Source organism: Salminus brasiliensis, chromosome 24 (genome assembly GCF_030463535.1).
Source record: "Salminus brasiliensis chromosome 24, fSalBra1.hap2, whole genome shotgun sequence".
Lineage (NCBI taxonomy): Eukaryota > Metazoa > Chordata > Actinopteri > Characiformes > Bryconidae > Salminus > Salminus brasiliensis.
In genome coordinates, this window is record NC_132901.1 from 13,845,010 (window position 1) to 13,870,742 (window position 25,733).

Consider the following 25,733-nt stretch of genomic DNA (forward strand, 5'->3'; position numbering starts at 1 on the left):
GAGGAAAATCCCCAATAACTGTGTTCAGATAATGGTGTTTCTGCATATTCACGCCAGACCCACATAGCTAAAGCAGTGCTAAAACCATTTCTCAATTGTGCAAAACAAATCCTTTTCATTGCTTTTTTTTTTTTTGTCTGTGCTAGAAAAACCCGCTTGACTGAAATGGTAGCACTGAAGTTGATCCTGGAATTGTAATGATAACATTTGAGATTGCCCTGATTCTGGTAGACGTAATCGCAACAGATGTTCAGTTTTAATCTTGTTAAGCTTTCTTCAATGATTCACTATGAAACACAGTAAATGCTTCCTGTGCAAAAACAACAACAACAAAAGACATGTTATCAGTCAGTGGTAACTAAACAGATTTGAGTGCTCAGCGTCTCCTTATCTTCAGCATGCAGCGCTTTGTGGGTAGGTGTTCTCTAAGAGCCGTGCTTAGACTCCATTACTAATATCTGAACAGCCTACAATTATCCTCCTGAAACTAAAAGGAATGTGATACTCAGTGTGTGTGAGTGTGGGCAAAGGTGTGGGTGTGTGTATAAGAAAAAGAACAAGAGAGAGAGATAGAGACTCACTCTGAGTGTGTGAGAGCTGCAGCACACTCAGTAGATTCAGCAGAACCAGCTGGATGGAGGCTTTGTAGATCATGTGACTTCTGGCCATCCTCTCATTGGCTTGTCTGGGGCTGCGAATCACCAAGCTCAAGGGGCGCTCATAACCTAATAAAGATGAAACACATTCTCATATTAAGCCAGCCATATATTACACGCTTTTTTAAAAGGCTAGAAGTGTCCTGCATTTTAACAACTTCACTAAATCTCCATCTTGAAAGTGTGTGTGATAGATGAATTAATTTAAGCTTAGAGTTACACTAAACACCTCAGAATGTCTGGGAAAAAAAAAATGTAGTGAATAAAATCAGCCACGTTTGCATATTAAAGAAAGCAGCACACTGGACTGTTACTGAGCAGATGGTGGGATGCTTATTACAACCATGAACAATTAGCAAAGTCAAGCTTCTCTTAGAATTAGACCCTATGCACTGTGGTTTATTATAATTAATATAATAAACCACAATAATAATAATTAATGAAACAAATTAATGAAAAATAAGCATGTTTTACATGTGTGAGCCATAAGATAATCCAAAACACTGTATGCACAAGGTAATGTCTGGCCCTGGAGAAACAGTTCCTTATGCACGTATATAGTGATCTCGCTCGCTGGGATAAGATCACCTGCAGAGCATGAGCATCATCAAACCTCTAAACCTCTGTGCTAAAAGTCAACCATCTAATTACTGTTTTTAAAAATGTCCCCCAAAAACACTAACCATATTTAAGGCATTTGGCAAATGCTCTTATCCAAAGCAATTTATAGTTCCTGTTGCAGAGGTAAGAGAATGCAGTGTTTGGAGGCTTGTCTATGGGCTTGGGCTCTATAGTGGGTTGTACTTGCCCAGGCAGGAAATCAAACCCCAGCCTGACACAGGCCTGTCACAAAAGCTTCTTTTTAATGATAAATTATCCCCCAAAAATAATTGCGATAAATGATACTATTGTCATTTCAAGATAAAGCATAATATTGTCATTTAATGTCACTAATATAATGCTAATATAATTGCATACTAATGTAATACTAATAGTAATGCAATACTAATGCATACTAAGTTACACCCTACTAAAGACCAATGAATCTTTGATCATTAGGTATATATAGACATTGTAATTGTAATATAAAATGTTTAAATATAATAAAAAAAACATGATATATAAATTAATGTAATGTCAATGGAAATAAATAAAATATGAATAAAATAAAACCACTGTTTTGAAACAAAGTCAACATAATGGCTCAATCACAGTAACAGGCTCTGCTTGCTTATTCTGTTTAAAGCTGTGGAATGCAACTTTGCTCTCCACTGAAACACCAGAGCGATGTCCCTTCAGATGTGTGACCCTGCTCAATGTATTAGTATTGTCATATAAAGATAATCTAAAGTGGCTGTCTTTTGACACTCGGTATACTGAGTGATGGTTAGTGGTGTTTACGCCTTTACTCTGCTTCCCCCCAAGAGTCTCGTTAGTTTTACACATTTTACTCTGAGTCAGAGTCAGATATGGTAAACCACTCACGGACTGTTGACATATTTTCTATCAGAACGGACAGCGGAATACAACACAGCGTTTCTGCAGCCGTGCTCGAGGTCAGACGCGACATGCATGTTTGCCCAGAAACTTTACCAGAGACGGAATACAAGCTACAAATGTCCAAATGTCCATGAAACGATGTGAGACACTACAGCAGCAGTAAAACTCTATTCCACACTACTATGGTTAAACCCTTGGCAGTTAATTCACATGCGTGCCAAACCGTTATACCACTACCTGTCGCAGTCCTCTCTGTGTATATGGAGACTGATGCACTGATCACTGCGCGCACTGCACTCTTTTTCTACGCGATAGATGTCACTCGCCCTCACCTCCGACAGAGAGCAGACAAGAGAACAGAACTCAAGACTGGATTAAATACACGCAAGCCTAATGAAGCCTTTTTCAAACCAGGCACGGCATGTGTGACGCAATGCTTGGCGAAACGTACACAACCATGACTTTATAGTCTGTGTACTGCTTAAAAAAGCTGCTGTTTTGATCTTGATTTTGTTTACAATATCAGAAAGCATATACATGTTGCGGGACATAAATAAATACATACTTTTGGCTCTAACAGCTTCAGATACAGCTGTTTGTTAATATGTTAATTGGCTATATGCACTAGATTGTACATTTAGCATAAACATTTCATATAAAATACTGCAAATACTGCTTTTCTGCATAGAAGCTGCATGATGGGCTTTACAAAGACTTTAGGCTTTACAGTCTGACAAAAAATCAATACACTGGTGTTCATCAGGGTGCTTCGTACTGTATGAGAGCTTAACTAGAATTTAGGATATGCACAGCTGATCAACACAGCTGATTTTGAGGGATACTTGTATCACTAATGTCCTAATAACCCATGTTTGACATCTTGATATCAAGTTAGTAAGTAAGTGAGACGTGGAATACCCTGAGAGTCTAAATGAGTCCATTTGTTCACTATAAATGATTTCCAAAATCATTAAAAGATCAAATGAATTTTAAATGATGCCATTTTTATTGTCTAATAACAATGTATTATAGCATGTATTAGTACCATCAAAGTCTTATACTGTGACTTACTACTACTACTACTACTCTTTACTGGTCAGTGCTACTTGAGAATGTGTGGTACAGAGCTAATGTGGTACAGTGAGTAATTATGAGTCTTAAGAAGGAGTGATGTGGGTGAACACACGTGTCTCCTATGGGAACATGAGTAAAGCACCACCCTATATGTGCTTAAGGTAAAGTTTACACAGAGAGCAGAATAGAGTGAACAGCTCTCATCTACACATGCACTGACCTTGGCACAACTGGTCCTTAGTATTTTCTTACCGCATTTTAACATTATACATTACTTCACATATATAGTTTCTATTATATAGAGGATCTCCTATCTAAATATAATCAACTGTAGGCGTTTATTTGAAAAACAAAAAACAAAAAAACATTCTTACATTCTTACTATCCACTGCTTACAGTAACTAACTTACCCAATACAAAATAAATATGAAAAAAATATGAAAAAAGACCCTGTGTTGCCTATTTGCCTTTTCCTGCTTAAGCACACATGATTCCACGCACCTGTTAATTGTCAGGTTTAGTAGGTCGACTGGAGCTTAACTCCCCATTACACTGTTGTACAACACCCCATATTTTGAAATACTAAAAGTGGGCAGAGACCTGAAATAGTTAGATTGATGAGATTGATACACTGCAGAACAGCAAAGCAGAAGCCCTGTGAAGTCCAGATAAAGGGAAATTCCCAACACCACTGAGTTTAAGATAACACGACGAGCTGCAATTGCCCAAAACTGACACGAATTTCAATATCAGACCAATAATCATTTCTCCATTTATCAGCGGGTATTATAACACCTATGTACCATGCACCCCTCCTAAAAAAGGGCTTGATTACACATAAGTCAAGGAGTTGCGCTAACCTCTACAGTAGGATATTGTTCCAGAAGCATGGCTGCTCAGTCTTGGTTCAGCTGATATTGATTCAAAAGCCCCTAATTGATAGGAGGCTTTGCTGCACTTAATATCCAGGAACTATGATCTCAAATGGAGGGAACGAGCCTTTCAGAGCCTTTCAGGGCCTTTCAGTCATGTGGACGTCCAATCTGACAGCTTTACGCGAGCTTTACAAATCCTGCTCAGTTCACAAGCCGCTTTGCAAAACTCCTTGTTCCTGACATATGGAAGCTTGAAGCTTTTTTTTTTAAAGCGCAGTCAAGCTAGTAAGCTACAACTGATATACTAGATACATCGAAAAACGTACTGTCACTATATATTATTATAGCAATCACATAATCTACAGATTAATTTGATGAAGCTTATAAATTGACATGTCATGCGTTTTTTATAAGACCGTGCAGTGGGACATTTAAATTATGCATTTTCATTACACAGCTGACTGAGTAATTACCTGAGCCAACTCATTAAGAAAGTGAACTGAAATCGATCATTTGGTTGTATTAATCCAGGCTAGTTGTTGAGTTTAATCACAAAGTCCTGACTATGTCCTGTTGTCTTGGGGGAAAAAAGGTCTGTTTCTGAGGTGGCATCTACCAAAGCATCCTTTGGGGCTGAACTTTTAATTACTTACTGCCTTCATCCTATTCCAGTTTTTGTGGCCCTCGGGCTCCACATTTTTCATCCAGTTAAGTTTGTGACAAATCTGCTACGTCAGCTGACCTGGTGATTGCTGCAAATGACTCATCTGGCTCGAGGTGAAGCCTTAGTCTTTTTGCCCTTCAACCATCTAGAGGCGGAAAGCAGCTCATCTATGCAATCATGCAGGCGACCAATCAGTGTTTTCTGTTGCTCAGTGATGGATAATAATTGGATCTCCTCAGCCCAATGCATTTTGGAGGATGCCAACACACCAGGGATCTGAGCTGTGATCCTGCAGGGCAGTACTGTCTAGGGGTGCAGTCAAGTTTGGAATCAACCAATTCACGGCCAATTTATCATTTTAATTCTGGCGGATCTGTGTTTCCTCTTTCCATGTCGCTTTTTATTTGATTTCAATTCCAGAACAGGGCAGTGCGTCCCAAATACTATTATTTCAATTATTTCAAAGTATTGGAAATGAGCGAGAATGAGAAACATCTACTATGGTTTAATTGGATGTAAAGAAACCCCTGCTATAAGGTTTTCCGCCCTCTGCAAATGCGTTCCATACCTCACTTTGTCTTACATACAGTATATGGAGTGCAAGTACCTTATAGATCATAGAGGCTTAAAGTAATGTAAGGAGAATATACATTCAACACACTGCTGCTAAAAGCCTCACAGCAACACACTTTTACAGCAAACTCAATAATTAAGCTATCCGGTCCATAAATGTATAATCAGAGTTCAGCCAGAAATGTAAGCGTGAACTCGAGAGAAAGAGAGAGAGAGAGTGCGAGAAGGAGAGCGAGAAGGAGAGAGAGGTGGGCAGCTGAATAGCACTAAGTGAAGTTGCATTAAATATGGATTGTGTGCATGGGAGATTGCCACGGATGGGGTGTGTTGGGAATCGCCATGGTAACTCTACCCTCATGGGCACCGCGCTTGTCACGTCCCATCACATCAACAGAACACACAGAGTGGCTCGCGACTCCCTCATGCGTGCTGCCTCCCCCTCCTTCTATTCATTTTTCATTCCTCTGCTGTACTCTGAGGCTTCCCTCGCTTTTACCATGCTGAAAGAGGAAAGACTACACATGTCACTTCCTGTAGGGATTCACACGGGAGGAGCTTGGGTACGGAGGAGAGTGGGGGCACTGATACACACATACACACACACACACACACACACATGCGCGCATGCACAGAAGATGTAGCTGTCATTATGTGTGTGTGTGTGTGTGCTTGGTAAAACTGGGTCAATCTGATCCCTGACTCATGTCATACCAGAGACCTTCAAAACACATATGGCCATACACACACACACACACACACACACAAAAATCTGCTTCATTTGGACCACACACAATATCAGCTTAACACAGCCCTTAACAAACATGTGCATGTCCACCCACATGTACAATGACATATACCCACAAACAGTTGGGAATGTGTGTCAGATTTACCCTTATTATACTCACTTATTCACTTATGGCACATGCGTGTATGTGTGTGTGTGTGTGTGTGTGTGTGTGTGTGTGTTTTTTTTTTTGATGATTCTCCTCTCCTCAAACTGTGTCAGGGTCATCCGTTAATCTGCCTAATCTGAGCAGAACAAAGATCACTATGATAATCTGATATTTCCTGTGCCTCCACATTCTGGCTAAAGTCAATACGTACACTGTGTGCTGTGTATGTGTGTTGGCCTGGTGTGCTGAGTAAGCATAACCAGAGCTCAGCTGCAGTTCTAAGCAGGTTGGGGAGAAGATGAGTGATATAATCAATATTAATTACCATTACACCCAACTCAATATCTTACTATGGTGCACTAACACAATTAACCTTTAATCACACACTGTTAAGTAACAAGTAATGGGCTAACAAGTGCATTCAACAAGATACAACAACAACAACCGCTTGTGCTCATAAGAATGAAAGGAAAAACATCAGAAATGTCCAGTCCACTGTAGCAGGCTCGAGCAGGTTCATTCCTAAGAGAGAACTAGTGATTTAACCTGGAACTTGGGTGCGTTCTGGTTCACTTGGAGACTAAATTACAGGGGAAACAAAATCTACCTGAGACCTCAGATCTAGTATAAATAAGGCATTTACTGGCTTAAAATCATAAAATTTCACGGCAGGTCAGCAAGTTTGCATGTATGATATTAAGTCACAAACTAAGTTAAAGCACGTATGTGGAGAAATTACTCCCACCTGGCCCAAATACGCAAGTCTGCACCCAGGGCACCTCCAAACGAACCACCGTTCTTGTAGGAGAAGGTTGTTAGCCATGCAGGTGATAAGTCAAAGCAGTCACGTGACAAAATATGAGAATGATATGGGAATCATAGGCCAATTCCAATGTACAACATTTCTGGGGCAGATATTATTACCCAGTGTTCCTTTAACATGATTTTTTAAAAGCAACTTACTACTAATATTGAAAATGGACATTTTCGAGTAAAAAACAGGAACTGAATGGACTTTTGATAGAACCTCCCTAAAGTGTGTACATAATTCACAATATTTATCAGTCAGTTTCTGACAAAAACATTCTTCAGATGTATACCATTCTGTAATTCCCGTTTACAGCTTGTACGAAAATGGGGAGAAAGAACTATCGCTTCTTGTCTACTTTACAGCCTTCCTTATGCTGCAGAATCTCAGGGTTAGCAGTACCCTTAGGGCATTTTCACACCGGAGATTCTTTCCAGACTCAAGGTCTTTTGCAACAAGAGTTAGATACGTTTTGTCAAGTGTAAAAGCTGTTCTTCCGTGGGCTGGGGTTGGCTCAAGAGTCAAGAGTGAATGAATGAAAATTGCTCCTGGCGCAGGGTGTGTCGAATAACATGATTGATTCAGCATCTAATGTGACTTTTAAGTAAGTTTAAATTAGAGATGGCAGTGATCCCCAGTATACCACACTATGCTATCAGTATTGGGCTGGTAGAAAATGCCGGATCAGATATGTCAGAGAAGAAAAATCTGATCCAATACTACAACACATCTATAGGGTGATTTTGTTGTATTCGGCATGCATGATACTACAACTACAATTTGTTGTATATTAACGTATATAAGCAATTGAGTTTGTTACAAATAAAACAATTCAGGCAGTTTTAGATATAGTATAGTTATAGATTTGGTTATGGTGATCATTTACATTAAGGTGGACTGATATAAATAGTATACGTCTATAAAATCCTCGTTCAAGAAGCAAGACAGGAGAACACTACTTTGCACTCGGCCTCACGAAAACGCAGTTATGCTTGTGTAGTAATGCAACGCCATGATTGAGGGTTTACTGTTGCTTCTACTGTATATATGCCCGTGTATGGTATGCGTCACTGTCCTTGCTGATGTGTATTAGTATGAGTGTGCATCACTGTATCCAGTAAAGACTGTGTGCTTAATAACCAGGCGGTTATATAAGGGGATTTTCAGTATTATGAGGATAGACGCTAACCCAGCGGAGCATGACGCTGAGAACTGGGGAAATACACATCATCCCATCTCTGAATTTCTTGCAAGCAACAACTACTACCACCAAGCCAATCAGTTATTTTTAGTATATTTTAGTATTTTTTATATATATCATGTATTTTAGTTTTTATTTGAGTCTTGTGAGTCTTGGTTCCTCCCAAGGCTTCTTCCTCCAGCTCTGAGGGAGTTTTTCCTTGTCTTCTTATGTTGCTGATTTCTTTTCTTTTTACTAATTACTGATTGTGTAAAGCTGCTTTGTGACAACAACAGTTGTAAAAACTGCTTTACAAATAAATTTGATTTGATTTGGCATTTGTATCCACTTGCATGAGAGAACTGATTTACTGTAAACTGTAATTTTGTTGAAAAAGCTATTCACTTTTACTATCTTTACAAAATTAACCGTAAAAGAAGATAGCAACATAAGAGTTGTTCAGTAATGGACACATTCATAGTCTGAATAATCCATTATCCATTTCAATAATTAATATATTATTCGACTATCGTAATTTTGTTGCAGCCCTAATCGCACATCTTTCTTCGGTTTTAAACGGGCACTAAACAGTTTGTTCCAAACTAACGGGCATAGGTTTATAAGACAACGCATGGTGCAGCATTTTACAGTAACTGGGGCCTTATTGATCAGGGAGGTCAATCAGACTGTATTATAAGATATTAGAAATTCTAAAAAACTAAAAAAAAAAAAAAGTTTAGTCTACAGTCAAACTAATTTAATCAGTCCACACTGTCACATTTAATACAATTCATTTAATAACAGTTTAAAAAAGGTCATTTTGCTTCAGTATTAACTATCAGCACATCTTACTTTAATTGCGTGGCTGTTTTATTTATAGAAACACAAGGACGGGATCTGATCCAAACTAAGAATCAAAACTAAGGTTTTAGGTATTCAGACTGTATTGGTGAGCAAAAAACCTGGATTGAGATTTACCATATTAAACTGAAACTTTTAGATGTTTTAATCATGTAATTAAGAACATGTGCCAGCCATTCATGACATAGACTCATTAATTAATAGCTATTGTGTATCTAAATAATAACAGAATTCCAGAGTGGGTATATAACCCATGCTAGCCTGCACTGCTGTGGCTGTAACACATTTAGGTAACATTTTCTTCACTTCCTGTTTTCACACAACACACCTACACGCATTTGTGAAAACCTGTTTTTAAGGGTGGAAAAAGTTCTAGGGCCATTCCACCTTGTGCCGTGCTGTAGCTGCGCTTGCTGTGATTGTTTACACCAGTGTCTCTCAACTGAGCAGCAAGAAAGCATAACACATGATCAGAGGGTGACAGCATAGCAGGAACCTGTGAAAGCAGAGCTGCTCTGTTTCTCTAAAAGACCTCTGGTGAAACTGAAACTTCTATGACTAAAATATTCCACTGAAAGAAGCAACACTATATAGCATTTTTACAGGAAAATAACAGCTTCGCAATCACTGTGATGCTTCTCTGACTTATAATAGAGAGAGTAGCGTTTTTTTCTTATCATGGCTACTCCAGGCTCAGTATGTAACCTCTACCCAAATCCCCTACAGTAAAGAAATTTCATGGTTTTTGCAATATGTTAAATTAAGAATTTACAGTAATTACACTTTGTGCAGACGTGTGTCTCTACAGAGGATGTGAATTTATTTTTACTTTGAAAATCAACAATGATCAACAATAATCAATATATTATTTGACTATAGCAATTTTGTTGTAGCCCTAATCGCATATCTTTCTTCGGTTTTAAACAAGACCGAAACCAACAAGCATTTTTAAATAAAACAATGCATGCTGCAGCATTTTACAGTAACTGGGGCCTTATTGATCAGGGAGGTCATTCAGAGTGTATTATAAGATATTACAAATTCTATAATACTGAAAAAAACAGTCAAACTAATTTAATCAGTCCACAATGTCACATTTAATACAATTCATTTAATAACAGTTTACTAAAAAAAGTCATTTTACCTATCAGCCCAATAGGTTTTTACCTAATTTTACCTATCAGCCCAAAACCTTTGCATAAGACTGTTAAGGATGAACATGAACACATTGTAGCTCCTCTGGGAGCAGATTTAAAAAGTTGTTCAATGCTGAAAGGGTTAAAGTGTGAAAAACAAGAGGGATGCAGCAAAAGGATTGAAAGGGAAACTACACAACAGTACTAAGAACAAAGTATTTACAAACCAAGGACCTCAACAAATCCCTTTCATACAGTCAAAGTCGCAGTTACATATAACTTTTCTACACACACTTTTCAAGCCTTTGCACCTCAGTCCGTGACTCCAAAAATACATGCTTTCAGCTTAATCTGAAGGTCTCCAGGTTCAGGGCTAGATAAAAAAAAGAAAATAAAAAATCTTGATTTTACATACCTTCATGAAAAGGAACAGGTAGGCTGGCGTGTTTGTGTGGATCGGCTTATGTTGCTAAATCAGTGTTTCTCAACCCTGGTCCTGGAGGCACCCTGCCCTGCACAGTTTAGTGGATCCCCTGCTTTAACACACTCACTGCAACTCTGAAAGGGCTTGTTAATGCGGTGATTAGATGGATCAGGTGTACTGGGAGCTGGGAAAGCAGTAAAATGTACAGGGCCGGGTGCCTCTAGGACCAGGTTTGAGAAACGCAGCTCTAAATAACCCTTCAGCAAAAGTGAATGGGAGTACGAATTAGTCATTATAAGTGACGTGTGTCTTTTTGTCAGAAATGACACACAAGGATTTTCCTTGTCCAGGCAGCTATAAAATGGTGCCTGTTTACTGCTTTAAAATATATATGCTGCAACACAGACTGACTATATTAAAATGTTTATTTTATATTGACATAATGGAATTTGAAGTACATCATATATGTGGTAAACTAAGAATTGCTATTTGGAGATATTGATATTACCTATACTGTAGGTAAATAAGAACACTGATTTTCGGTACAGTTCTGATGAGACAAACTTCTCATCAGTATGGAATAGACATGATCCATTCAAGTAATGCAACTGGATTTTAAGAGTTAAATGTTACAACAATTAATAGCTATCTTTAAAGTAAATGGCAGAATTAGTAAAACGGCCAAAAAATGAATGAAAGAACAAGGCATGGCAGCACATCTCTCCAACTGTTAAGCATGGGGGTGGATCAGTCATGCTTTGGAGGCAATCTGGAGGCAATGTACATCATACCATTTGTGAAAAAGTCGATAGTAGATCAGGATATCCTTACTAATATTATATGTAATTATTAAATAACTGTCATTTTATCTTGTCTCAGCAAATATAATGTTTCATATATTGCTAAGTAATTCTTGAGTAATAAAATTATTCAGGCTAGTTCTAGGAAGAGCTTTATCTCTTTAACCCTATATTCATGTGCAAAGGTCAAAAGTCTTGGGACACCTGCTCATTTACTGTTTCTACTGAAATTAACAGTACTACTTTTGATGTAGTAACTGTATTGCAGTAAGGATATGATTGTATTGTTGGATTATCACCACTCCACCTCATCCCCAACTCATCCCAATAGTACTGGATAAAGCACCCCAATCATTCCAAAGAGCACAGGACACAGGAGGCTTTATTCCCTTGTAACAGAAAATCTGGCAGGTTCATGTTTATCTGCTCCAGAGAGTCCTATTCTATTGCCATTATTTCTTTACAGGGACTAGAAAAGCCGTGTGTGTGTGTGTTTGCACATCTGTGTCAGCAATGAGTTCAACTAAAAGCAGCTGAATGCATTCATTAGAAGGATTGTCCACAAACATTTGGACACAGTGTAAATTCTAAATCTCAGCATCACAGCCAACACTGCTATTTAGCTGTTTTCTGTTCGCAATACCACCTCCTCTCTTTGACACTTCCAGTTGTTGTAAAGTGTGTGAAGCACAGTGCCTGCTGAATAAGCCGATGTTATTATGTATGCTTACTTGAAGTAAAAAATTCTGACCTGAATCTGAGAGTTAAATGTGTACCCTTCTGCGCCTGTGGAGTTTTACACATTTTGGGCCATTTTCACACTCTTTCTACTGCAGCATACATTTACATGTCTGGTATAAATGAGTCAAACCGCAAAATTTCGCAACAATAATGGCAACAGCAGCACCACCAACAATAATAATAATCAATAATAGTAATTTTAAAAAAATACTTGATCCCTCATGCAAAATCTCAGCTGACATGCATGGCTTCCAAAAGCTGATTGCAATCAGGTAGAAGGTTTCCTGCCATGGTAAATAAATGTCCTAATTAATTTGTCTTGTAAGAGTGTACGCTTCTTTCAAAGCGGATACTCTTACATGCTTTTTCCTTTGCAGCAACAGGATACATTCTCTCTTGATCCTGCCACAGCTAGTACGCTTGCCCGACACTGTGGTCATATTCAGCTAGACAGCCAAACAAGATCAGTCTCATCAGATCATCAAGCTGCTTTGTACAGTTGTTTTGCAGGGAATACACTGTGGCAGTGGATGGAATGCATACAAGCACTGGAATTATTCTCCCAAAATGTTTTACCCACTGGCTATTAGGACTGTGCTTAAAATACAGCAATCACTGTGAATAAACCCATGGCAATGTGCATACTGATACAGTGGTGGCTGTATTAATAGAGTGTGATATCACAGCATTCAACAGGCACCCATGCTAACCTGAGTGTAAACCTGTGCACTCTAAGCAAAAAGGCTTCTATATAGTAGGGATGACCCAATCCCAATGACCCTGATTTCAATTCAATACATTTAAATAACGGTTTCTCATGGTTCACTAGCTCTCCAGTCTGCTTGCACGCTGGAAAAAGGCTGATGTTCGCAGTCAGCCCTGGCTCTGTAAATGGACAACAAACAAGCTGGCCCGGACCAAGCCACACAGCACTATTTCAGCCAGTCAGCAACAGGGGGCGTTCACGCTCATGCACAAAATGGGGGTGAAGGGAAGAAGACGATTGTAGAGAATGAGGCGAATGTTGAGAAGCATGAAAAAGGATGAGGACGTTGCTCTATTCCTACTGATGGCTGAAGAGCTTGCAGTGATGTGTGTTGGCATAGTAATGCTTCATCACTTGCTGTTCCTAGAAGATGGTATGTTGGTATGTTAATAATTACGATGACTAACAGCCATATTTCAAAAGTAAGGACATGGCGGGAGTGTATTTCACCAAATTATTTAAGAGGCTTGAGCAAAAAGCAAAAATGCATTCACAGAATTAGAACCCACAGATATTACATTGGGTTTTAATGTTTCATCGCAAAATAGTTTCACTCTGTACACTTTTTTTACCCTCCGAGAATGTTCCTCACTGCTGCAGGATACAATGCCACTAGCACTGCCTCCTTCGAGACACATAAGGCCAGCCAACCACATCTTTTCCACTGCTGCTAACCCAACATTACGTAAAATCACTGGTCATCTAAACACACTTGGAGGTGAACACTACCTGCTAGAGTGGCCAAATCAGCTACAGATCGAACTCATACTCTTCTGATGGGGTTTCAGAACACTTTAGACATTCAATCATTGTTTATTGTGTGCTGTCGTGTGCAAGAACGAGATGCAGAAATACTGTTTTCATAACCTTTTTTGTTTACTAATCTCATTATTTTTATTTTGAGATCATCTATAGATACTTTCTGATTTTGAGAGCATCTATAGATACTTTCTGACTATTTAGTGATGTTTTAAATGAGGGGTGACACACACCACACCTTTTAAACACAAGCCTCATTTCATTCTAGCAGATAATATAACTGCTTTGGCGTGATCCAAAGCGCTCAGTGGGATTAAGTTGTTGCCAGTCAATTGCTGAAGCCATGAGCGCTTAAATCAAGACTTATCTAAGCTCGATGCCAATATCCAGAGTCGTGTCCTCAAAAAACCTGCACTACGGGAAGCGTAATGACTCAATCATTAAGGTCATCAGCTAAAATAATTTACTGTGCCCGAATACAAATGTTAGCACCACTGTGCTTTAATGGACGAGCTATAGAAGAGATACAGTTGAAGGGATAAGAAGGACCATTTCCAGTTAAGATGAGCTATTATCTTGGAAACAGCTTTTCAAAGTGAAAGACTGCATAGTAATGGATTATTCATAATCATAGAGTCAACATTCATCAGCACAATTGCAGCAAGTTTTCCTAATTACAGCTTAACAGGGAGTCAGTGATAAATCGTCGTGATTATGCTCCGGGTAAAATGAGCCGTGTCATGCTGATCTAAGACCAGCTTCGCCTCTTCTAAATCCTGACCTTAAGCATTAGAAGACAAATCACTAAAAAGCTTCTCAGATCAGCAACTCTGATTAACACCCATGATAACACTAATGCAGCATTTTCTTTGCACTGGCTGAAATGCTTTGAAAGTGAGGCCATTCTTTGGACGCTTAAGATAAAAAAACAAATAAGGATGAAGGAAGACACCAATAACTAAACAAATGTGTCTTAACGAGACACATACACATATTTAACCATCTGTTTCTGTCCGAAAGGTTCTGGCCTGTAGTGTCATTAGGTCTAACTCATTCAACTCTAAATCCTTTTGAAATGATGATGGTATCTTAAAACGAGGACATATGATGTGTCACATTTCTGTTCTGTGTCTTTCTAGTAAACAGTCCAATAAGCACATACCTCCTGTGTACAAACGAGGAGGACGAGGGCAGGGGGCACTGTGGGAGCTCACTGATGGTGAGGTCACGCGCTGAGAAAGGATGGAAATACAGGCTGATTCATTCCAAATAATAGAGAAAGAGCCTGCAAACCTGGATTAACCAGTCTGCAGGATTTGCCTGAAAATAGTCGTAGCCAGATATGGAAACACGCCCTAGAAGCATTCCTATCTAAAAATTACCCTCTAAAGACGTTATTTTTCTGCTTAAACAAAGTTATAAGCAGCAGTAGCTCAGCAACGTTCCATTTCAAACACTCCTCTAAACCTGTGTGGTTTGGCCCTCAGTTAACTGGAATGCAACTTGTGCTGTGTTGTGTGCATGTTTGGTCTGATAACTACACTAAGCCAGGCTAAGCCTAGATAGCCGGCCAGGGGTCCAAACTCTCTACTCTGGTGTGTGGCATTCACTGGCTAGCTAAACTAAGGTTAAGTTAGTTTACACCAGCGCTTCACTCTGCACATTTAAGGAACTGAACCGCTAACATTAGTCTAAATCTTGTAGGAAGACAAACAGTCATACTAAATCCAGCCTACCGAAGCTCCATTTCACTCATTTAATCTGCTGTGAAGAACGCTATCTAAGACACAAATTCAAAGAGAAAAGACTTGTACTGGACAGAACGAAACATTTTATGTGAACAAGCTCTTTTGACTCTTTTCTTACTCTCTATATCAAAGCACCCTCTGTTGTCTGTTTGATTCCTCCTATTACAGAAACTGTACTTCTTTGTTTATACACTACAGCTCTTTTTGCTTATCCTGCTAACCAAAAAGAATAATAATAATAGAACCATAGGAATGAGCATTTAGCTGATGATGCCATAAGGTGTCCATTTCCACAGCGCATGGGACAAAAACTAAATTCCTGATCTGGCTGTTCAGACTGAGGTCGCATTGTCATGAATCAGATACTTCAGTTTCAGATTTTCAGTACCACATATAAATCGGAATTTAAAATGGTTCAGTCAGTGTGTGTTTTCTGCTGTTCACGCTGCCATGCAAATAACAGCATGTTAGCGCAGCACTGGTGTTGGTGTTGTGCAATGGGTACCAACATCCCCATCACCTTCTCTATGGCACAGTGAGGTTTGATTCCCCAGCTGGGTAAGAACACAACACTACACCAATAAACAGTTCCTGAGCAAGACTCCTCATGCTACATCCACCTACCTGTGTAACATGATTCAAATGTGAGTCTCTCGGTATAAAAGCCTCAGTCAAAGGATGAAAATGTCGGATTTATCTTTTGTGTGAATGTATGCTTCGTTTTGAGCTAACTAAACTTTTGGTTTTGAAATAATGCAGTATAAGATGTCAGTATTATCATATACCATGGTAATATTTGGAGTAGGGCTAAAGTGGAAACTACCAACAACCCTAACTAGTAACCCAACATTCCTATTTCTGTGTATAAATGTTTGAAATCATATTTTAATATGAAACATGATTTCTGATTTGCTCAGTGAATGATTTAAAATCTGTAACAACCCTGGTGAGCCTACCTAAAGTCTGTTATCTGGCTAACATTGCATTTTATTGAGGTTTTTTTTTATTAACTCTGGAGCGCTGATTCAAAATGATGTGCATGGAACATGTCCAACGTGCTAATGTTTGTACACTACAGTCTTTACTAACTACCTCAGGGAGGAACAATCTGTTACTTGCACTAATATCCACTAATGTCCACTTTTTCCACACTGTACTAAACTTGTACTGACCCATGAGGTCCAAACCGCAGCGAGAACCGAACTGTGAGCTTTGCGTACCGCTACACCCCTAACCACAACGCAATATAATGAGTATATCACAAAAGAGTCAAGTTTTCAAGTCCAACAATGCTAACATCAGTGATTTTACTGTAAAAATAATCACAATGGTGCATAATTGACTGAATTAATTAATGCTTTTAACATTAAGCAAAATAACTGTGATCATCATTTTACTTTTACTTATCATATACTGTACCCGGTGTGCTTTCTGTCACATTTTGATGAATCTGGACTAACACAAGGCTGGCTAAAATGTGACTGGAAAAGGTGTCAGACATCAGTTTAAGAAGCAAATTTATTTTTGGCACTAATAAAAAACAGACTGACTTCCAACTTTTATGCATTATATGGCTTTGGAAACTGTGAATCAGTTGCCATGGGTTTGTGATTGTAAAAGGTGGCTTGGTGCACCTTTACTTTAAACACCACATGACACCGCAAGAACTTTCTGTTCTTTGGTCTTTCTGTACCCTGTTTTCTAAGTTTTTGGTCATGTTTTACTCTTCCTGAATTAATATCTGTGTCTGAATTAACAATTTATTGTATTACTATTATTAAGTGTAGCTTTTGCATTATACAAATGGCTCATCTGCTAAGGATAAATCATGATAATGGTAGCCTCGTAAAGTTAACGAGGTTATAAAATGACCAGGGTTATTTGTATTTGAGGTATATGGTCTTTTTGTCTTAAGCATGCAGAGAAACCGAAACGCATCTTTGCTGTCTGTATGTGCCTTCAACAAATTTACACTAAATTATATTAGTAATCCTTATCCTCTCCAGTCACTGATCAAGAAAGCCAGAAACAAAAGGCATTTAAATCGTGCAGCACTTTTAGGCCATTCGAAAATTCTTCACAGATGCTAATCTCCTACCAGAGCCAGCATTCTTAATTCCAGTCCCCAGGGACCCTGGCACAGCACAGCTTTGTATTTTCTCCGCTCTATCACACTTAGTTCAACTCATGATGGGTTTAATAGTTGCTTGATGATGTGTTAAATCAGGTGAGATATCAAACTGTGCAGGGGCACCCTATTGCTAGGGCCGACAAATACCATTCAAAACTTTGGTGAATGAGGACAACACCTCTGATTGTTTGAATCAAGGCTTAACCTGTGCAAAAAGTTATTATTATTATTATTATTTTTTAAGAAGCTGAGCATTCTGGTAAACAATCATTTCAGCCAATATAGTCTAAGAGACTATATTACAGGAGAGAACTGTCAGGTCTGTCTTAAGTACAATCGTCTAACTGAAGCAGTAAAAGCTTTAAAATATTGTCTTAAATATTATAAATATTCTAGCACTCACTGTACGTTCACACCAGCAGACGACAAAGCGGCAGGTGACATTTACTTCCTATGGCAGTAGGCTATTTGTAACCGCAATTTGGCAACACACAACCCGGCAACAAGCGAGAAAATGGTTTGAGATTTTCTACATTTTGATTGGGAGGCAATCCTAATCCCAATCGTAGATACAGATGACTTACGGTTCCCAGTATTTACTCCCTTAACCTTTAGTTCCCACTCGAATTTCATTCCTCATAGGGATGTCCCGATCAAGTCTGTTTGCTGGTAGAACAGAGCGCTTTCACAATAGTTCAGTTTCTTAACAGGTGTACTTTAAGAGTAAAGACAGGGTAAAAGTCTCCCCAGTCTCTCCAAATGAACATAATGGTTATAAATGGTAACAAACATTTTTTGGAAGAGTGATTTACATAATAATTGTCTGACATATTAACTAACCACTCATTTTAACTGCTGTTCTGTGTACAGTTTGTTGTTGCTGTGGCAAACTTACAACAAGGTTCAAATAGCTAAAGGCTAAGCTTTTTTAGCCTGAACTTTCCGCTCCACCTTAAATGATGCAGCTGTTATTTTATACAGCTGAAATATACACGATGTAACTCTATGTAAGGCAGAATAAAGAATTAGCTAGAATTAGAAGCCAACTTTAGCCTTGTTTTAGCTTCTAACTGGTAACGCCACTGCACTCATCAGTTAAAATAAAGCTCTTTCTTGTTTTGCTCACCAAAAATGTGGTCACAAAAAAACAATGTCCAGGATAGTTCCTCACTGCAGCTCCAGGATAGTTTCTCACTGCAGCTCCAGGATAGTTTCTCACAGCAGCAGCTGATAATCGTGTCTGTTAATGCAAGCAGCTACAACAGAACTAAGGATCAGAACCGGAACTAACAGCCGATACCTGATCCAATACAATTGCCTGAATCAGCCCTGATCCTGATCCAACAGGTTAGATTGAGACATCCCTGATTCCTTGTATCCAGCCAATGCTATTTGGGGTTCAACTTTGCTAAGGAGCAGGTTGAACTGGCCAGTATCCAGTCTGAAACAATGCTGAAACCACTTTCTATCCAGTCGCAATTCTTGCACTAGACAGAGAAATTCCCTGTGCTGCTGGTGTCCTTGGAGAACTGGATGGACCTACGCCAAGTGGTAAGAATAAAGGCATTTCCAGGGCAGACATATTCCAGCATTTGGAAAGAGTTGTATAAGTTCGAGTTGCTGAATAAAAGTGGTCTAGCAATACTTCAGATTTATACACCTTTTTTTTTGTCTCCAAGTATATACATTTTACAGCAAAAATACAGATGATTGAACAGACAGTTTTTAATAAACAATATGCAAATAATGTAGGTTGTTTTATGCCTAAGTCTACTAATTTAAGTGAATGTAATCATTAGATTACATATTTATTACACACATGGCATTATACCCATTGTTATTTATTATAAAATCCACAATGGTGTTTATATATATTATAATTGTGAAATACTAATACAAATGTGCATCATGGAGAACGGGTATTTTTATCATTTCATAATAAAATAATAATAATATCTGAAGTGGCTCTGTTGTTTGAATGTCTCCAGGAGCCCTATCAGAACAGCCATGTCCCACGCCACACTGTTCCCGCCTCTGAGCCCTAGACTGAGGATCCAATTATGCAACGGTCATTATTTTTCCTTATTCAAATTACTCTGAAATCATCTGTAACCCCCTGATATTTGGACTTCCATTCGTCAGAAACTAACATGTCTCTCTACACCAGAGGTTACAATACATAGAATAGAAGCAAAACCTTACAACATAGTATACTGTATCATTCAAAACGATCACTTTCAATCTTAATTCAATACACACTTGAATCCAGCAATACATTAACACAACTGTCTAAAAGCTAATAAAGTGTCATATTCATACTGATTATGCTGCATTAGCTGCAATAGCTTTGCAGAATAGAAGAACAGCACAATGCCACTAAACCCGCATTAGCTTCGGGATGACATATTAGATTGTGGCTAGTGCAGTTTCACAAAATATTACTTGTTCATCATGTAAAATCCTCAAATCGAAAATGGAACCAATAACATTTACATTTTGTTGAGCTTCAGGTCGATACCAATAAATATGCAGGACCTCAACAGCGTTAGCCAACTGATATCTCAGTCGTGCCACCAGATACTGAGTGCTCCCAGCTATGCCACAGCTATCCATGGCCAGGAGTCCACAAAAGGGCAACTGGCTGTGCTCTCAGCGGGGAGGGAAAGATACTGGCCAGTGGGGGACGACTCGAAATTTGGAGAAAAAGGAGGCAAGAAGAAGAAGAAGCCAAAATTGGCGGACAGTGCTGGACAGTCTGCATTTCGGGCTGACAGACTGAAACTCAGACGCCAAAGCCGTTATGCGCGACCAAGTAAACACTCCTAAAGCCAATTGGGAATTGCTGCAACTGGCAATCTGGCTTTGTGCACAGCAACAACAAGAACAGCAAGAACACCACACTCAGTAAAATGTCCAACAAATCCATTTACCACACATTCTGACGGCAAAACTGTTGCCACAGCCACTGCTCTGGCAACTCCTGACTCAAGGATGTTCCCCTGCTGGGACTAGACCGCAGGGGTGCCTAGATTAGACTGGAAAACTGGTTCAAAACAGATGACTGAATGAATCTACCATACAAGCCGGGCCTAAACTGCACATCACTACCTGTTCCTAAAAATGTCAGGAACATGTACAAATGCACAGTAAGCACAAAGTCGCTACTGTGATGTCTGCATTATTAATACCGAACCATATGCCACTGAAGCTGAGGCCACCTGCTTCATAAATGTGCACCCTTGTGTGTTCAAAATGTGCCAACAGTCTGCAGCAGCGTATGCAGAAGAGGTTAATTATTGAAACTTTCATTTTTCCCCCCTTTTATTCCTCCCTTTTCCCCCAACTCTGCAACCTCAGCCCACTCGGCTTGGGTGAAATAGGTCAAGTAAATGCTGCAAACCTGGAGGGCCAAAACTGTTTCTCTCTTTCACACAGCAGCATGTTGCAGCATCTTTCCCTGTGGGGACCCACATTGGGGTCCCTTGAAGGGATGGTTGACCACGTAATCGAACTGACACTGTTTCCCCTTTAACCCAGGAACAGCTGATCAGCCCAGACATATCCGCTTCTACAGTTCTGCAGTGGGACTACTAATGTAGCTAAAAATGAATGGAAGTCTATGTCACCCAGGATCTTTTCGTGACAGACTTTCATAATTATATTAATATTGAAGTAGGGCTGGGCGATAGGGTAAAAAAACAATATTATAGATATGATCCTCGATATGCTTAGAAAAGCATACTGCATATCACAATATCAGAATTTATCACAATACCATAAAATATCATCATATCGCCCAACCCTGTAGCTTCAGCAGACAGCTGTCTGACAACTGACTGCCTGCCTATGCTTTTAGTGATGGCAAAATCATCAAAATCATGTACATTTGATTACATTAACCTGACCCTAACTCTATCCATATTCTTCACCCTGTGCTTATCCAATTCCCCTTAAAATCAAATGTCCTAATAATAAAAGGAGCATCTAATAAAAAAAGGGGGGGGGGTATCTGAGGGGTTCTGTCATTTCACTCCTCATGTGGGAACACTAAGCACAAACTACACCACACAGCACATACAGACATCAGACGGGGTTTCTGGATTATTTTAGCTTATTTATGGTCTCAAGGGAGCAATTTTGCCAAATCGTGTCCTAATTACAACTTCGAGGCAATGCACGATCAAAAAACCAGCTCTGCCACTTTACTGGTGAGAAACGCCCATACAGTCACCAGCGCTCCTTACAGCTGAGCCACCAACACCTCCCAATCACGCCGCACGCTACGATAAGCCTGTCTCTTTATTTCTGAGGGTAAATATATCTTTAATAACCACCAATGACACAGAAAATGGACACGGGGGGGGGGGGGGGGAAATGCCCGTTCAGCACATATCGTCTCTCTAAGGTGAGCTACAGCGGTGCAGCTAGGCTGTGGGAGAGACGGCTGTGGGACTGTGGATGTGAGAGGCTACAGGGAATCCTGCTAGCACTAGAAGTACCGCCAGTGCCTGAGAACGCGATATCCTCCGACATTACATTAAAACATCGCCCGAAAAGCAGATTTTCTCAAAAATGGGAAACAATTGTGCACTAAAGCCCCTTTAACTGCTGGTCTAGTTAGCACTAGTCCATTCACGCGATTATGCTCGAGCGACCGTTAGAGCAACCATTTTCGCCTACCTGAGTAAACATCTCTCTCTCTCTCTCTCTCTCTCTCTCTCTCTCTCTCTCTCTTCAGCCTCTCAGTCCGGTCTCGTCGCTCGGTAAGTGAACGGTAACGGCACCGTCGCTTTCAGCCGCCAAACTCGACTAGGTCGGCATTACCGACACCCTCAAAAAAAACGGCTACTCTCCTCCTCCTCCTCCTCCTCCTCCTCCTCTTAACGGCTCCTTCGGGCGGCCGTTTAAAGCGACGGTGGGATGAGCTCCGCTCCTCCGGGGAGAGACTGGCTGATATTCAGTCAAAAGAAAGACAATAAGGCGCCGTGGGGTTTCGGTTAGAGTACACTGCTCCCTTCGCCCCCCTCCCCTCTCTCTCTCTCTCTCTCTCTCTCTGTGTGTGTCTCTGTCTCTCTCTCTCTCTCTCTCTCTCTCTCTCTCTCCTCTCTCTCTCTCTCTCTCTGTCTCTCTCTCTCTCTCTCTCTCTCTCTCTCTGTGTCTCTCTCTCTCTCTCTCTCTCTCTCTGTGTCTCAGTCTCTCTCTCTCTCTCTGTGTCTCAGTCTCTCTCTCTCTCTCTCTCTCCTCTCTCTCTCTCTCTCTCTCTCTCTCTCTCTGTGTCTCTCTCTCTCTCTCCTCTCTCTCTCTCTCTCTCTCTCTCTCTCTCTCTGTGTCTCAGTCTCTCTCTCTCTCTCTGTGTCTCAGTCTCTCTCTCTCTCTCTCTCTCTGTGTCTCAGTCTCTCTCTCTCTCTCTCTCTCTCTCTCTGTGTGTCTCAGTCTCTCTCTCTCTCTCTCTCTCTCTCTCTCTCTCTCTCTCTGTGTCTCAGTCTCTCTCTCTCTCTGTGTCTCAGTCTCTCTCTCTCTCTCTCTGTGTCTCTCTCTCTCTCTCTCTCTCTCTCTCTCTCTCTGTGTCTCAGTCTCTCTCTCTCTCTCTCTCTCTCTCTCTCTCTCTCTTTCTCGCACACACGCACGCACGCACGCACGCGCTCGCTCGCTCGGTTGTTAGCCAAAGACGGGAGGCGCGAGCGGTGCGTCGTGACGTCAAGAAAGCGCGAAAACGCGTCTGCGGTTCAGGGAGAGGAATCCTATGGAGGCGCGCCGAAACTCTCGGTCCACTCTCTTCCCTGTATGAGCTTATTCGTGGTGGCTACAGTGAAATCAGGACGCTGCAGTGAAATGAACGCTGTTAAGAGCTCACGTCTTTATATGTGAATAAAGTGTGAGGTGTTGCAGTCAGAACAAGTGCAACATCGACTCACGTCCAACATGAACACAGTACCAAAGCATCTTTGATCATTTAACAGTAAATATGCCATATAAGGCATAGTAAGTAGCTAATTCAGTATTTTAGGTAGTTCTTTAGTGTACACATAGTAAGTATTTGACTCGTTAGCATAGCATAGATATCCACGCGCATAGCCAGCTTTTCGAGCTCACCTTCTGCAGACACTGGCACAGAGGCCTGCTTGGCCCAGCAACCCGTTTACCTCAGCTAGCAAACTGGTGAGGATATGCTCTCCAGTCTGACAAGCATCAGCACCATCATAATTTCCTGAAGTGGCCATTGCTGTGGGCTGGGTGAATAATAAATAAAATGAGTCCGTTCTAGAGCCCCTTTGATATAGCTATGGATACCCCTTAGGCAGTTGCAGTGTTAACCATGGACCCCAAAAAACATTACTGGGGGTACATGTATGGATACACCCTGTAGTTGGTTTTATAGCAAGTCGTCAGACTTACTTTATAAGTCCTTGCGTCTACCTGTTCTTGTTGTCATCGTCCCCCGTCCCCCCCAACTACCACCTTCTTTTGTGCATATTTCTTGTTGGTTAAGTACCACACATTGTAGGATGAATAGCATAACTATGGATGTTCGATTTCAGGGATTCTGTGGGAGTAGTGATAAGTGGGGTTGATTTCAGACCATTTTCTCGATTTTAATATTAATATTGAAATTAATTATTAACACTGAATCAATATTCAATATTAATTAGTACATACTTGCAACAAAATAATATATCGAGGCCAGAAAAAAACTATGTTGAGGCAAGATGTATATATTAAAAGCCATGAGATAATATACAGAGGGGATGAGATTATACCGTATTCTGAGGCCACTAATATATTCAATATATTATCTTGTGGCCTTTTTTTAAAACAACCACCATGTCACCATAGGGGCACAGTGCTAATTGATGGTGTGAATATAAAGCTCAATTAAGAAATATACTTGCATGGCCTAGCTACCTGATTCTCAAATGTCAGGGTCAAAATGTTGAATGGAATCACATAATTATACACTGATGACTCACAGAAAGATCACATTTTGCATGATGAACATGTCTTCCCAATGGAAAAATGTCCTTTCTTATTTGTGTCTGAGAAGAAATAAAGCAGATCTCAGATCATAGGAGAAAAGAGAAGATTCCCTATTCCCTATTCCCAACCCCTAACCCTAACATAACCCTATCCCCAGTCCCTAACATAACCCTAACCCTATTCCCAACCCCTAACCCTAACATAACCCTATCCCCAGCCCCTAACATAACCCTAACCCTATCCCAAACCCCTAACCCTAACATAACCCTATCCCCAGCCCCTAACATAACCCTAACCCTATCCCAAACCCCTAACCCTAACATAACCCTATCCCCAGTCCCTAACATAACCCTAACCCTATTCCCAACCCCTAACCCTAACATAACCCTATCCCCAGTCCCTAACATAACCCTAACCCTATTCCCAACACCTAACCCTAACATAACCCTATCCCCAGCCCCTAATATAACCCTAACCCTATCCCAAGCCCCTAACCCTAACATAGCCCTATGCCCAGTCCCTAAAATAACCCTAACCCTATCCCCAGCCCCTAATATAACCCTAACCCTATCCCCAGCCCCTAACCCTAACATAACCCTATCCCCAGCCCCTAACCCTAACATAACCCTATCCCTATTCCCAACCCCTAACATAACCCTAACCAAATCCCCAGCTCCTAACCCTAACATAACCCTAACCCTATCCCCAGCCCCTAACCCCATCCCCAGCCCCTAACCCCAACATAACCCCATCCCCAGCCCCTAACCCCAACATAACCCTAACCCTATCCCCAGCCCCTAACCTTAACATAACCCTAACCCTATTCCCATTGATTCAAGATAATGCCGCAGAGGTGGCAGCCTGTTGCAGCAGCTCCTGCTCACTTCTGAGCTTTTCCTAACTTTTTTTGAGAATTTCCCCACTGTGGGACTAATAAAGGATTATCTTATCTTATCTTATCTTATCTTATCTTATCTTATCTAACCCCTTACTCTAACATAACCCTCTCAAAACGCTTCCACATCACATTGCATGTTTGACACAGACAAATCAATGTGGTGTAGAGCAGAGAATGACTAACTTAAACAAAGAGAAACATCTGCACAGTGGAATGGAAGGGCAGCCATGTTGGGTAAAACATTTAAATACATTAAATACATTTAAATCAG

At 40.3% G+C, this 25,733-nt stretch overlaps 1 protein-coding gene across 7 annotated transcripts in view; it reads right to left on the minus strand.

Moving 5' to 3' along the window:
• The window catches only part of ptprdb (protein tyrosine phosphatase receptor type Db), a 115,209-nt gene that overhangs the window by 45,086 nt on the left and 44,390 nt on the right, over positions 1-25,733 (minus strand). For 6 of the 7 annotated variants that reach the window (XM_072669834.1, XM_072669836.1, XM_072669837.1 and 3 more), the window contains exon 5: positions 582-725. In XM_072669834.1, the coding sequence (XP_072525935.1) occupies positions 582-669 (88 nt within the window). In that variant the 5' untranslated portion in view covers positions 670-725. Of the gene's footprint in view, positions 1-581; positions 726-22,269; positions 22,435-25,733 lie in introns of those variants that run through there. The other variant, XM_072669831.1, reaches the window with a different exon arrangement.